Source organism: Schistocerca gregaria, chromosome 7 (genome assembly GCF_023897955.1).
Source record: "Schistocerca gregaria isolate iqSchGreg1 chromosome 7, iqSchGreg1.2, whole genome shotgun sequence".
NCBI lineage: Eukaryota > Metazoa > Arthropoda > Insecta > Orthoptera > Acrididae > Schistocerca > Schistocerca gregaria.
The window spans coordinates 532,284,585-532,297,244 of record NC_064926.1 but is presented as its reverse complement, the minus strand read 5'-3'; the positions used below and the strand labels follow the sequence as shown (position 1 = coordinate 532,297,244).

At 39.0% G+C, this 12,660-nt stretch overlaps 2 protein-coding genes across 3 annotated transcripts in view; one reads left to right on the top strand and one right to left on the bottom strand.

The window, feature by feature from the left end:
- The window catches only part of LOC126281228 (anaphase-promoting complex subunit 4-like), a 124,196-nt gene extending 120,526 nt beyond the window's left edge, over positions 1–3,670 (bottom strand). The window contains exon 1 of one of the 2 annotated variants that reach the window (XM_049979993.1): positions 3,353–3,670. The gene's annotated coding sequence lies outside the window, so the exon portion shown is untranslated. The remainder of the gene's footprint in view (positions 1–3,352) is intronic. The other variant, XM_049979994.1, reaches the window with a different exon arrangement.
- Positions 3,671–3,713: 43 nt separating this feature from the next.
- LOC126281229 (T-complex protein 1 subunit beta) overlaps positions 3,714–12,660 on the top strand; it is a 48,925-nt gene continuing 39,978 nt past the window's right edge. Inside the window, exons 1-3 of the mRNA XM_049979996.1 lie at positions 3,714–3,844; positions 7,624–7,933; positions 8,238–8,367. Of these exons, the coding sequence (XP_049835953.1) occupies positions 3,842–3,844; positions 7,624–7,933; positions 8,238–8,367 (443 nt within the window). The 5' untranslated portion in view covers positions 3,714–3,841. The remainder of the gene's footprint in view (positions 3,845–7,623; positions 7,934–8,237; positions 8,368–12,660) is intronic.

Below are 12,660 nucleotides of genomic sequence, written 5' to 3'. Positions count from 1 at the left end.
ACTCAAGATGGAGTAATGACAGTATCATGAAAAGGATAGATTGCTACTCATCGTACAGAGGAGATGTTCAGTCACGGGCAGGCACAAGAGTATACTGCTTGAACTTCTGGCCAGAAGGCCTTCTTTTCAAGTAGACAACACACATGAATTTAAATAGGCACAGCTCTCACACACATATGACCACTGCCTCTGGCCACCAAGGACAGACTCTGGTCAGAGACAGTGGTCGTGTGTGTGAGCTGTGCTTGTGAGAAAGTGTGTGTGTTGTCTACTTTAGAAGGCCTTTTGGTGGAAAGCTCACATCTCCAGTAGTCTTTTTGTTGTGCCTATCCGTGACCATCTCTGCTATATGAGTCGCAATCTATCCTCTCGAAAATTTTGTTAATAATCACTTACAACTCATAGCTGATGACTTCGTCTATTATTCTGAATGAGTCAATGAAACCTACATATAACTGGTTTTGACATGACATAAAGGTGTGATGTTGCATGTGATATCATGCGTGTGGAAACAGAAAGAGAACACAAAACTGACAATATTTGGTTTACATCTACATTATGTTTTGAAATGTAGGCTGTTGTGACATATTGATCTTTAGCGTAGCCTTTAGTCTAAGTTAGGCTGAAAGCTGGCAGTTTGGTTGCGAGTTAGTGAAGAAACTGAATGTGACGTCATGAAAATAACTATAAGTCAAGTAATGGAACATATGTTACACATATGAGGCATTTATTCTGCCAGTTTAATGATGTCATGCATCAAAGCAGACTGGTGGCATTGGTAAGTTCATGAGTAAAATCTTAACTTAGTCAGACTGAGCTGTATACTAGTGCGATGCCTAAGTTAAGCTGGAAGGAGTGAGTTTGGTTGTATGTCAGCAACAAATTCAATGAATGTGTCGTGATAATCCTTTTTTTTATATATATTGTGTGTTCCAGTTACATTTGTCCCTGACAACATCCTCTATTTTCATAGCTTAATAACAGGTACATCCTCCCCCAAATCCCCATATACACATGGTGGTCCCGAAACTTTGTTAGGTTCTTATTTTTCTTGTTACTGGTGACATCATCTGTTGTTCATTTAGTGAGGCATATATATCTGCCATCATCGGCCTAGAGTGTAATATCACAATATCGGTCATAAAAGTAACTACAGATGCACCCCAGGGACACCCTTGTTCAGATTGTGTATTAGGCCTAATGGCCTGGAAGGCAATATTAATAGCACCTCTAGAATCTATCAAATGATCAGTTGCCCTTAAGTTACAGATAAACTATCTGTAAAAAACTGTACAAACATTCAGCTCTATGTTGATATGTTTCATAGTGGTGCAAAGATTCTCATGAAGATGCTGAAATAACTAGAGCCAGGCACTTAAAAGACAGACACAAACTATCCCATGAAAATTTACTTAGAAAGTTTATAGAACCAATTTTAAGTAATATATCTAGGAATATAGAGCCATTGGAAGTGTCTGATTCCATGCTTCTGCTTTGACCTGTGATGTAGTGCGACATCACTATGGCACATTGTTTTTGATTTGGTTCATGTTTGTAGAGATCGTATTTTATGACACTTTTTTGTAGTGGTTTTTTTCATTTGGTTTGTGTGTGGCGCTTTTTTGTGTGTGTGTGGCTTTTGTTTTGTTTTTATTCTATAGTAATTTTGATGTTTTGTCTGTTTTATATTTATGGTATTTCAGTCCTGTTTTAATTAACCTATCAAATATGTTTTTTTTTATTTTTTTATTTTTTATTTTTTTATTTTTTTTCGTAATTGAGTTGTCGAGTTTTCGTTTTTGGTGGTTGATTGTGAAGTATGAAGTTTTTGATTGCCCTTTTTGTGTTTTGGAGTTGTGGGTGATGGGTTTTTGGCATCGAGGGCTTCATTTGAACTATATAGGTCAAGGGAAATGTCCGATTCTGCTTTTCAGAATTGCAAATGTTATTTTTTTTGGAATCGCGTGCTTGGTGTGAGCTGTATAGGTCGAGTAACGTGTACCATTCCTGTTTGTTTTGTAGCTGTAGCACTATGTCAAGAGCTGAATTTAGCTTGTTGCCGCTTTAGGTTCCCATTTCGTTGTACTGTCCGAGTGAGTCATTCTTTTATTCACCTTTGTTGCATGTACATGTAGTGAAAATATCAACGCCATTTTCTACAAGCAGGATGTAGGCATTTCCATAATACTGATTACGTCATGCGGCACAGCAGACGGATGGAAAAGGACGATTCCCTAATGCCGGAATATATAACAGCTGCCTGCTTACCGCTCTCACATTGCGAAGACATGACCAGAATTAACAGCTCAAGCTATCCTATCCCATGCACTTCAGTGGTTTGCAGATTACAGATGAAGAAAGACTGTTAGAATCGTAGGTAAAGTAATTGGCAGACTTCTGTTCATTGGTAGAATACTGGGAAAATTCAACCACGTTACAATGGAGACTGCTCACCAAACTCATGTAGAGGAGGATGAGATTAGTGTTTAACGTCCCGTCGACAACGAGGTCATTAGAGACGGTAACTCATGTAGAACACTCATTAGAAGTCTGCTTAAAGGTGTGGGACTTGTACCAAATAGGACTAATGGGTTTGTGTCACAAAAATGGTTAAATACCAGACATTTGAAGATAGACCTCAAATAACTCGCAAAATTCTAGTTACTATGTTTCAAGGCATGATAAATCAAAGAAGTAACAGCCCCATACGTACTGCTCCTGTACACAAGACGGTTGAATTAATTATATGGAGCACGTGGGTATTTAAGCAGTCGTTCTGCCTGATCATCTGTGAATGGTATGGGAAGAAACGCTTGCCACGCACTTTGCAGTGATTTGCTGATTATGTATGTGGCAACTGAAACCAAAACTGTTAACACTGGGATTTATTTCAAATTTCATCCGGTCCAGAATTTTATTCTTTTGCTTTCGGTTCAACTATGAGTTGTGCTTCGTTGACAGAGATGCTCACTAAATAATGGCCAAGGTTTTCAGGCGCAATCCAGCACCCGCTAGTAAGATCCGATAGCACTTACGTTGTAGAGAATCATCAATTACAAGAATATAAAATCTTACTTCCCATCCATTTTCGGTGAATTTTGCAGCTGCATATGATAAATCTAGTAATTATTTCCCGACTTTACGGCAAGTTATACGAGAAAGTCAATTATCCCAAGTTTTTTTTTAGCAGAGTAATATATTTTTCCTTTTGTAACTATGGATTAAAGCTGCGTGAACAGCTAATGATTAGTATGCTATTTCTTTATGGATTTTCTGGCAACAGTAAGGAATACTTACACATCAAAAGCTACATATTGATTTGCAGGATAAGCAATTGTAAACAAAACTGTACCTTACAACTACGGAATCACTTCGTTAACGCTGGTGAACATCAGTTTATTTTTTCTCGAATTTCTATAAAATACGTATCAGTAGAAACAGCGTCAAAATGAGCTGGTGTAAGTTGCACTACAAACTATAACAACTATACTACCCAGCGTCACTCTGCAATATTGCCCCCATCCCCATTGTTCGTCACGTACAAGCTAGATTCGATAACAATGACATTCATTCTCTATTCTTCTTTAATACGACGAACGATGCAACGATACCATTCATTCAACTACGCTTACACTCGCGCCAAGAAACAAACACAATATTTCAAAGAAGGCAAATCACATGTTGAAACACTGTGCTCAAAATAAATTGTGTAAATATCTTTGTGGAGTGTGTGAAATGTAGTATCTTCTGAACTAACTATGTTTGGTTGGTAGTGTCGCTACGCCAAAAACGTGCAAGTTCGGACTTAGGAAGCGGTCGTAGACGTCTAGAACGAAACAAAATGGTAATTTTTACATAAGTAGTTTCCTCACAAATAAGAATGTAAGGCAGGTTCCTAATTGTTATTGTGTTAAACAGTTTGTTCTTCACTAATGTGCTATGTCAACACTAAGAAACAGCAAATTCTAGTTAGTGCACAATGTAAAATAAATGTGAACAATTTGATTCTGTATGAAGTTTCCTAAGGTATTGAAATAAAGTTCAAAGACCTCACCAAACTACATTGGGTATATTTCACGGTTTAAATTGAATGGTGTTGTGATAAACTGGAAAGGTGTAAAAAGATGTGGGCGGGCGTGTTCCATGAGCAAGAAAAGAGCATGCAAACGGGGCAGACCCTGGTTTTCGTCAGATGATAGGAACGGTACTTAATAGGTTGTAATTTTCAACGTATAAAGTTTGATTATTTTGGTTGTGATTATTTACGCTGCAGTGTACAAAACACACAGCTTACGTAGTAGTTACCTGATATTCGGAATGTAACCAGGGACGCAGTGTCAAGTATGAATTATCCTGGTCTAATCACAGCACATTTTATCATTTAATTTCCCAGTAAACATAGTTTCCCCACATAAAAATGTTTCGAACTACGCCAGGGCGCCGTAATTTAGTTGGTGGAAACGTGAGATGTAACTTATTTGCTGCACACAATGTGACAGCCTTTCAAATCATTTTAATGTCCACATTGTTTCACCTCCCCCTTTTCAGATGTACCTGCTCTATAAAAGAACACCTTACCCCATCCCTACTCTTTCCTTATCCTCCCAAGATCATTTTACTGCTATTCTTGAGAAATTTCTTACCATCTCTCAGATCCCTAGAGATTTCTGTGCATCACGCCTATATCAGTTTAATGTTATCCCCATGTTAATGTTGTCGTACATGCCATTCATTCATTGAAAAGCATACCTTGATAATTCTGACATGCAAGGGCTCTGACACTGCTGTGATTGAGCCTAAAGTGTTTGACAGGGTCTCTGGTGTCTGCCAGGTGTGATTGACTGCTAAAACCACCTCTCAGTAATTGTGTAGATGCTTTCATCATTAATCAAGAATGTTATATTCTTGAAACAAATGACAAGTTGGCCGGCCAGAGTGGCCGAGCGGTTCTAGACGCTACAGTCTGGATCCGCGCAACTGCTACGGTCGCAGGTTCGAATCCTACCTTGGGCATGGATGTGTGTGATGTCCTTAGGTTAGTTAGGTTTAAGTTGTTCTAAATTCTAGGGGACTGATGACCTCAGAAGTTAAGTCCCATAGTGCTTAGAGCCATTTTTTGAAATAAGTTTAATTTTGTGTCTGCCCATGAGGTGTGCGTGGGTAATGCAATGTAGCAAATGTATAGCGGGAAAGTGCCGGTAGACAGGCACAATAAAATAACACACAAACACACACACAAAATTTCTAGCTTTCGCAACCAACGGTTGCTTCTTTAGGAAAGAGGGAAGGAGAGGGAAAGACGAAAGGATGTGGGTTTTAAGGGAGAGGGTAAGGAGTCATTCCAATCCCGGGAGTGGAAAGACATTACCTACTACAAATGTCTGCTTGTGTCTGTGTATGTGCGCATGGATGTGTGCGCGCGCGAGTGTACACCTGTCCTTTTTCCCCCGTCTACCGGCGCTTTCCCGCTTGGTAAGTCTTGGAATCTTTGTTTCTAATATATATTTTAACTGGAGTCTGCTTTTTGTTATCATGACTATCACAGTTGTGATTTCTGAGCCAGGCCCATACATTCAATTTATATTGCACTACATGGTTTCTCAGTTAACACGTCAATTTGATGCGAGCATTAGATAATTTAAAAAGAAAAGAAGTTTTATGAATGTGTAGACTGTGGTATATTTCTAAATGAAATAGTGTTAAGAAATTTTAGGAAAGTCGCAAGTTTACATTCAGCTTTTAAGTGATTGGAAACGCAGAATTTTCTTTACACTATCACATAGCTGAAGATGAACTCCCTTTTCATTAGTGGTTTAAAATATCAGGTGTGCTGTGGAGTTTCTGTAATTTTCCCTTGGACAGTTTATTTTGCTAATAAAGTTTGCATCTAATTTTATTACATAGAAATGTTTTTACAGTGTCAGAAGTGTAGGGTTTTCCCTTGATGAACGAGAGTATTATTGTTTCCTGCATTAATATTAACGGCTGAGGTGGCACAGTGGTTAGCACACTGGACTCGCAGTGGGAGGACAACAGTGAAAACCTGCGACCTGATTGAGGTTTTCTGTGATTTCCGTAAATTGCTCCAGGCAAATGCTGGGATAGTTCCTTTGAAAGGGCACGGCCGACTTCCTTTCCTTATCCGATGGGACCAGTGACCTCGCAGTTTGGTTTCCTCCCCCAGATCCCCAGATTAACCAACCAGCCAGTGACATGAGACCCATTTAACTATGGGTATCTCATCTGGCCTTTGCATTTTTTGGTGGTTTTTCCCAAACTGCCTGTATAATTATTCCTGGCAAATGCTATACTAGTTACTTACTATTGTTACCTTATTCATTGTTTTTCCATTAATAGTAATTACATATTTAAGTGTCGTTTCTGTTCTTTGTGCTGAATTAGTTATCTCACATGTCAGCATTTTATGTGATTAGGGATCAGAGTTAGTGGTACCTGCAGTATAAAAAAAGTGAGGTGAAGGAAATAAACAGTTGTTTCAAATATCTGAGTGCAGCCTCAACGGAAGTGTAGGATTCCACCTGTCTTTGACCCATGACGTAAGCGTGTTGTTATGTGTGCGTCATTACGGCGCGGTGTTTGGGTTGGTTGTGTTTGTAGATGTCGTCTTGTTGTGTTTCATGGCATCCTGTGTGTGTGTAGGTGTGTGTGTGTAGGTGTGTGTGTGTGTGTGTGTGTGTGTGTTTGGGATGGTCGGCCGAAATTTGTAGGTGGTAAGTAATTGTTTTTTTTTTTGCCTCTATTTTCTCGAGTTGTGTCCTGTTAGTTTAATTGTGTTTTAGGAGGGTGATGTTATTGTCTTATTTATACATATTTTCGTGTATGTTGCCCTGTGTGTGTAGTGATACCATAGGTGCCATATCGGAGACGCTTAGAATAGCCATTTCCACCCTATTGATGTTGTCATGGGTCAAAGCAGACGGGTGGAATTGGACACTTCCATATTCCCAAATATCCAAACTCTGGATCATATTTCTCGGATGTCATGATGTGCCAGTATATGGAAATTAGCTGCCGCCCCATTTGACGATTGACTGATCAATTGTATTTCATTAGTGTTTTCTTTGAACCTTTAACATATAGTAAATGGCAACTCTCAGTATATTAATACACATACACACCACACACAAATTCTGCAGTTAGTGCTTTTTTCCATTTAACCTCCTCTCCCCAACCATTGTCCCTATTTTGTGTGCTTTCGTCTTTTGCATTCATATGCTTCTCATAATTACATTTCATTATTAAACTGTCACTGGTACCTTTGATTTATTAATTACCTGTAGCTCTGTGTTAATAGTTCATAATTTGGTCCTTGTAAACTATTTTTGTTTCGGACTAGTTACCTGTTTCATTTCTCTTTCCAAGCTGATTTAGAGGAACTTTTCCTTTCCTGTGTTTGCAACTTATTACCCACATCTTTTTCTTTTCAAGAGGGCAGTTTATAATTACATATTTTTTTCATAATTTGTATCTGTCAGTACGGTTCCATTTGCTAGGTTAGCTATTGTGAAGTTACTGTATTGCTTCATGTGGTTTGCATTGCTATATCCCACATCATTGAATTATTTGTGAATAGTGTCATTATCTTTTCCTACTTTTTCCTAGGTGTCATTAAATCCTCAAAGGATACTCAAGCATGAGGCGGAGGAGGAAAAAGCAGAGACTGCACGAATGTCAAGCTTTATTGGTGCAATTACTATTGGTGATTTAGTAAAGAGCACTCTTGGGCCAAAAGGTATGGACAAAATACTTGTTTCAATGGGCCGTAATGAAGGTCAGGTGGAAATTACAAATGATGGTGCAACAATATTGAAAGCTGTAGGTGTTGATAATCCAGCTGCCAAGATCCTTGTTGACATGTCACGTGTCCAGGATGATGAAGTTGGAGATGGAACTACTTCCGTTACAGTTCTTGGTATGTATAGCAGCCACAGCATCTCTCTCCCTCTGAGTGTGTGTGTGTGTGTGTGTTTTGTGTGTGTGTGTGTGTGTGTGTGTTTTGTGTGTGTGTGTGTGTTTTGTGTGTGTGTGTGTGTTTTGTGTGTGTGTGTGTGTGTGTGTGTTTTGTGTGTGTGTGTGAGTTTTGTGTGTGTGTGTGTGTGTGTGTGTTTGTCTGTTTTTAATTGTATTATTCATATAATTTCTCTTGCATATAGAGTGCTTGAAGACCTTCCTTAGATCCTGTTAATAGTTAAGAAATAAGTTAATTTCTGTTATAGCTGCTGAGTTGTTACGTGAAGCTGAAAAACTTATTGACCAGAAGATCCATCCGCAGATAATTATTGCTGGTTGGCGAAAGGCACTCCAGGTTGCAGTTGATGCTCTTTCAGCTGCAGCCATGGATAACAGGTAAGCTGTGTATCCAGTTTTCCATTCGTTTTGTTCTCTTACTGTCAAGTATTTATTCAACTGATCAAGTGCTTGAAATTAAAAATATATTGGAAGAAATGAAATTTTGTTGTATATTTTATTATGGAGCTTCATAGACAGTAGCTTTAAGTGGTATATAAAGGGTTTTGAGTTAACAAAAGGCTTTTACTTCTATTCGTGTGAGAAATATTAGAAATGTGATGTTGGAAATTTTTCTGTGGAATTACATATCTTTGAAAGAGCAACAGCTGTGCTTGTTACTGGGATACCTCTCACAAACGAGAGCAACCATAAATTTGTAAATGCAGGGTGAGCAGATTTACAACCCAGAATTGCAGTAACTCATTTATGTTGTCATAGAAGTACAGTAACTCATTTATGTTGTTGGGGGCAGGGGGTGGCTCTCACATTGTTAAATTTATATCCTACAGCTGTTCTACCTAAAATAATGTGTTTTTACAAGTTATATGGTTGATTCAATTATGACACATTTGCAAATTACAAAGAATTACACAAATATGATTCAGTAGTTATGGTTATAGTAAGTGGCACAAAATATGATAAATTTTCATTCAGACCATCATTTCACCCAGTTTCAAAGAATGAATACAAGTGGAGTGCTATCTAAACATGTGAAAAGTCGCAAGGGGACTGATGACCTCAGGTTTTAAGTCCCATAGTGCTCAGAGCCATTTGAAAAGTGACAAGTTCAGTTGAGTTTGTGTATATGCAAACAGGTGCTTGCAGATACCTATTCTTTATTTAAAAGTTGTATAAATCCGAAGTCCTGTGGCAACTTAGTGTCACTAAAGTCAACATTAAATATATTGAAATGAAACATTAAATTGTCAACCTGTATGACCACCATCACAAATATATCTGGTCCAGTACATGTCCAGAACCCATGAGTCTCAAAATGTTAGGTATTGGTTCATGGGCAGATGCTAGCATCAGATGACATTAAACTTTTCAGTAAGTTCCAAGCTAATCTTAGGAGACTCGGCCGGTTGTGTTATGCATTTAGCCTCTGAGCAGAGGTCGTATTGCATGGGTACATCCCAAGACCACTTTTAACAGTCCTTTGAACTGAGTGTCTAGGTATGCCCACTTGCACTGCTAATTTTCTGCACATTTTGTCGGGGCTGCTCTTTAGAGGGTCCATCCAAGTCAAGTGATTCAATAAAAATTAAGTCTGTTGCTTGACCATTTTCAAATATTTTGGGTTTTATATACATCATTAACCTACAGTTGAGAAGTCGGAAACAGATTAAAAAAAAATTGCCTTGCACTGTTATTGAATGGTGGCCATTTTTATTTGTAGATGCACAATGGTTCTTTATTTTGGAGACATAAGCATCAATGTGAATATCTCTGCACTGGGTTAAGTTACAAAATTGCATTTGACATGATCACCACACACACACACACACACACACACGCACGCACGCACGCACGCGCGCGCGCGCGCGCGCGCGCGCGCGCGCGCGCGCGGTGTACATAAAATCCGGGAACACTTTATTTATTGCACAAGAACTAAATATTCTACAGTTGTCATACATATTGCATTTTGAAGAGAAACTCTGAAAGTTTTTTTTACAAAAATTCGATATGCGAAACCATGAGTGATCCGGCAGACATCAATATGGTAATTGAATTCTTGCCATACCCATCCCGGCATAGCATCATGAACTGTAGCAGTCGCTTCTCGCATTCTCTCCTGGAGCTCTGCTGCATCACGTGGTAGAGGCAGTACATACACCAGATCTTTAATATTTCTTCACAGAAAAAAGTCACACGAAGTGAGATCTGGTGATCGGGTAGGCCATTCACATCTTTAACTCCACTTTGTAGTAATTTCTGCTTTCTTAATTTAACTCCATTTGTAACAACTCTTTTGCTATCTTTGCTACCCCAGCACATTCTGCTGTTTTCATCGTCTTCAAGAAGGTGCTAGATCTTCAGTTGTTGCTTCACTTTAAGCTACTCCTTACTCCTTTCTCCTTTCCTAAAACTGGTAGAATGTTCTGCTCTGTTACTAATTTCCAGGTTAGTGTAATTGAATGATTAGAAATGTTGAACTTGTGAACTACTTTTTTCTCTTGACTATGAGACAGGGAGCAAACTTAAAATTTTAACTATTTTTTCTTTAGGTGTCACTGAACACTTATTTTTTAAATTTATCATTTAAGCTTAAGTATTCAGTGCTGGATTATTCTAGAGGTAGGTTTTCTTCTTTTTTAGAAATGCTGTTGGTATCTGCATTATTGAAGCATGATTCTAAGTCTCTTCTAATTTTATCTGAAATTCGTTGTATCTTTCTTACAGTAGCTGCTTTTTTTCTGCTACTGTTTTCTTATTTTCGAAGTGGGAGATACCTCTAAATTAGAAAAATCAAATTTACTAATATCTTCCTCACTAATAATATAAATGTCATTATCAAGGTTGCAGATTCTGGATCATGAAAATTATTTTTGAGTAACAATTGGGGCAAAGGAACTTCCAGGAATCGCATCAAGTTTTACTCTGGACACGCTTATCAAGGACAAATGTTCAAGTTTTATTTTCCTCAAACCTTTTTTAACTGGCTTTTATGAGCTTTCTACATCTACATTTATACTCCACAAGCCACCCAATGGTGTGTGGCGGAGGGCATTTTACATGCCTCTGCATTACCTTCCTTTCCTGTTCCAGTCGCGTATGGTTCGCGGGAAGAATGGCTGCCGGAGAGCCTCCTTGCGTGCTCGAATCTCTCTAATTTTACATTCGTGATCTCCTCGGGAGGTATAAGTAGTGGGAAGCAATATATTCGATACCTCATCCAGAAACGCACCCTCTCGAAACCTGGACAGCAAGCTACACCGCGATGCAGAGCGCCTCTCTTGCAGAGTCTGCCACTTGAGTTTGCTAAACATCTCCGTAACGCTATCACGCTTACCAAATAACCATGTGACGAAATGCGCCACGCTTCTTTGGATCTTCTGTATCTCCTCTGTCAACCCGACCTGGCACGGATCTCACACTGATGAGCAATACTCCAAGTATAGGTCGAATGCATGTTTTGTAAGCCACCTCCTCCACTTCAAATCGTTCCATACGCATACTCCCAGGTATTTTACAGAAGTAACTGCTACCAGTGTTTGTTCCGCTATCATATAATCATACAATAAAGGATCCTTCTTTCTATGTATTCACAATATATTACATTTGTCTATGTCAAGGGTCAGTTGCCACTCCCTGCAACAAGTACCTATCCGCTGCAGATATTCCTGCATTCCGCTGCAATTTTCTAATACTGCAACTTCTCTGTATACTACAGAATCATCTGCAAAAAGCCACATGGAACTTCCAACACTATCTACTAGGTCATTTATATATGTTGAGAAAAGCAATGGTCCCATAATGCTCCCCTGTGGCACACCAGAGGTTACTTTGTTTGTAGACGTCTCTCCATTGACAACAACATTCTGTGTTATGTTTGCTAAAAAACTGTGCAATCCAGCCACACAGCTGGTCTGATATTCTGTAGGCTGTTACTTGGTTTATCAGGCGACAGCGCGGAACTCTATCGAACGCCTTCCGGAAATCAGGGAAAATAGAATCTACCTGGGAGCCTGTATCTAATATTTTCTGGGTCTCATGAGCAAATAAATCGAGTTGGGTATCACACGATCGCTGTTTCCGGAACCCATGTTCATTCCTACAAAGAAGATTCTGGGTTTCGAAAAACGACATGATACTCGAGCAAAAAACTTGTTCTAAAATTCTACAACACATCGACGTCAGAGATATAGCTCTATAGTTTTGCGCATCTACTCGACGACCCTTCTTGAAAACTGGAACTACCTGTGCTCTTTTCAAATCATTTGCAACCTACCGTTGCTCTAGAGACTTGCGGTACACGGCTGTTGGAAGGGGGGAAGTTCTTTCACGTACTCTTTGTAGAATCAAATTGGTATCCCGTCAGGTCCAGTGGACTTTCCTCTGTTGAGTGATTTCAGTTGCTTTTCTATTCCTTGGACATTTATATTGATGTCAGCCATTTTTTCGTTCATGTGAGGATTTAGAGAAGGAACTACAGTGCGGTCTTCCTCTGTGAAACAGCTTTGGAAAAAGGTGTTTAGTATTTCAGCTTTGAGTGGATCAGAGCCTTTTTTCCAAAAATATGATTGTACTTCAGAATTTCTCCCCCCCCCCCCCCCCTCAAGATACTCATGAACTGATGATAGAGAAGAACTTGTAATTTAAACAAAGTTTGTCTGTCTTCATTGAAGT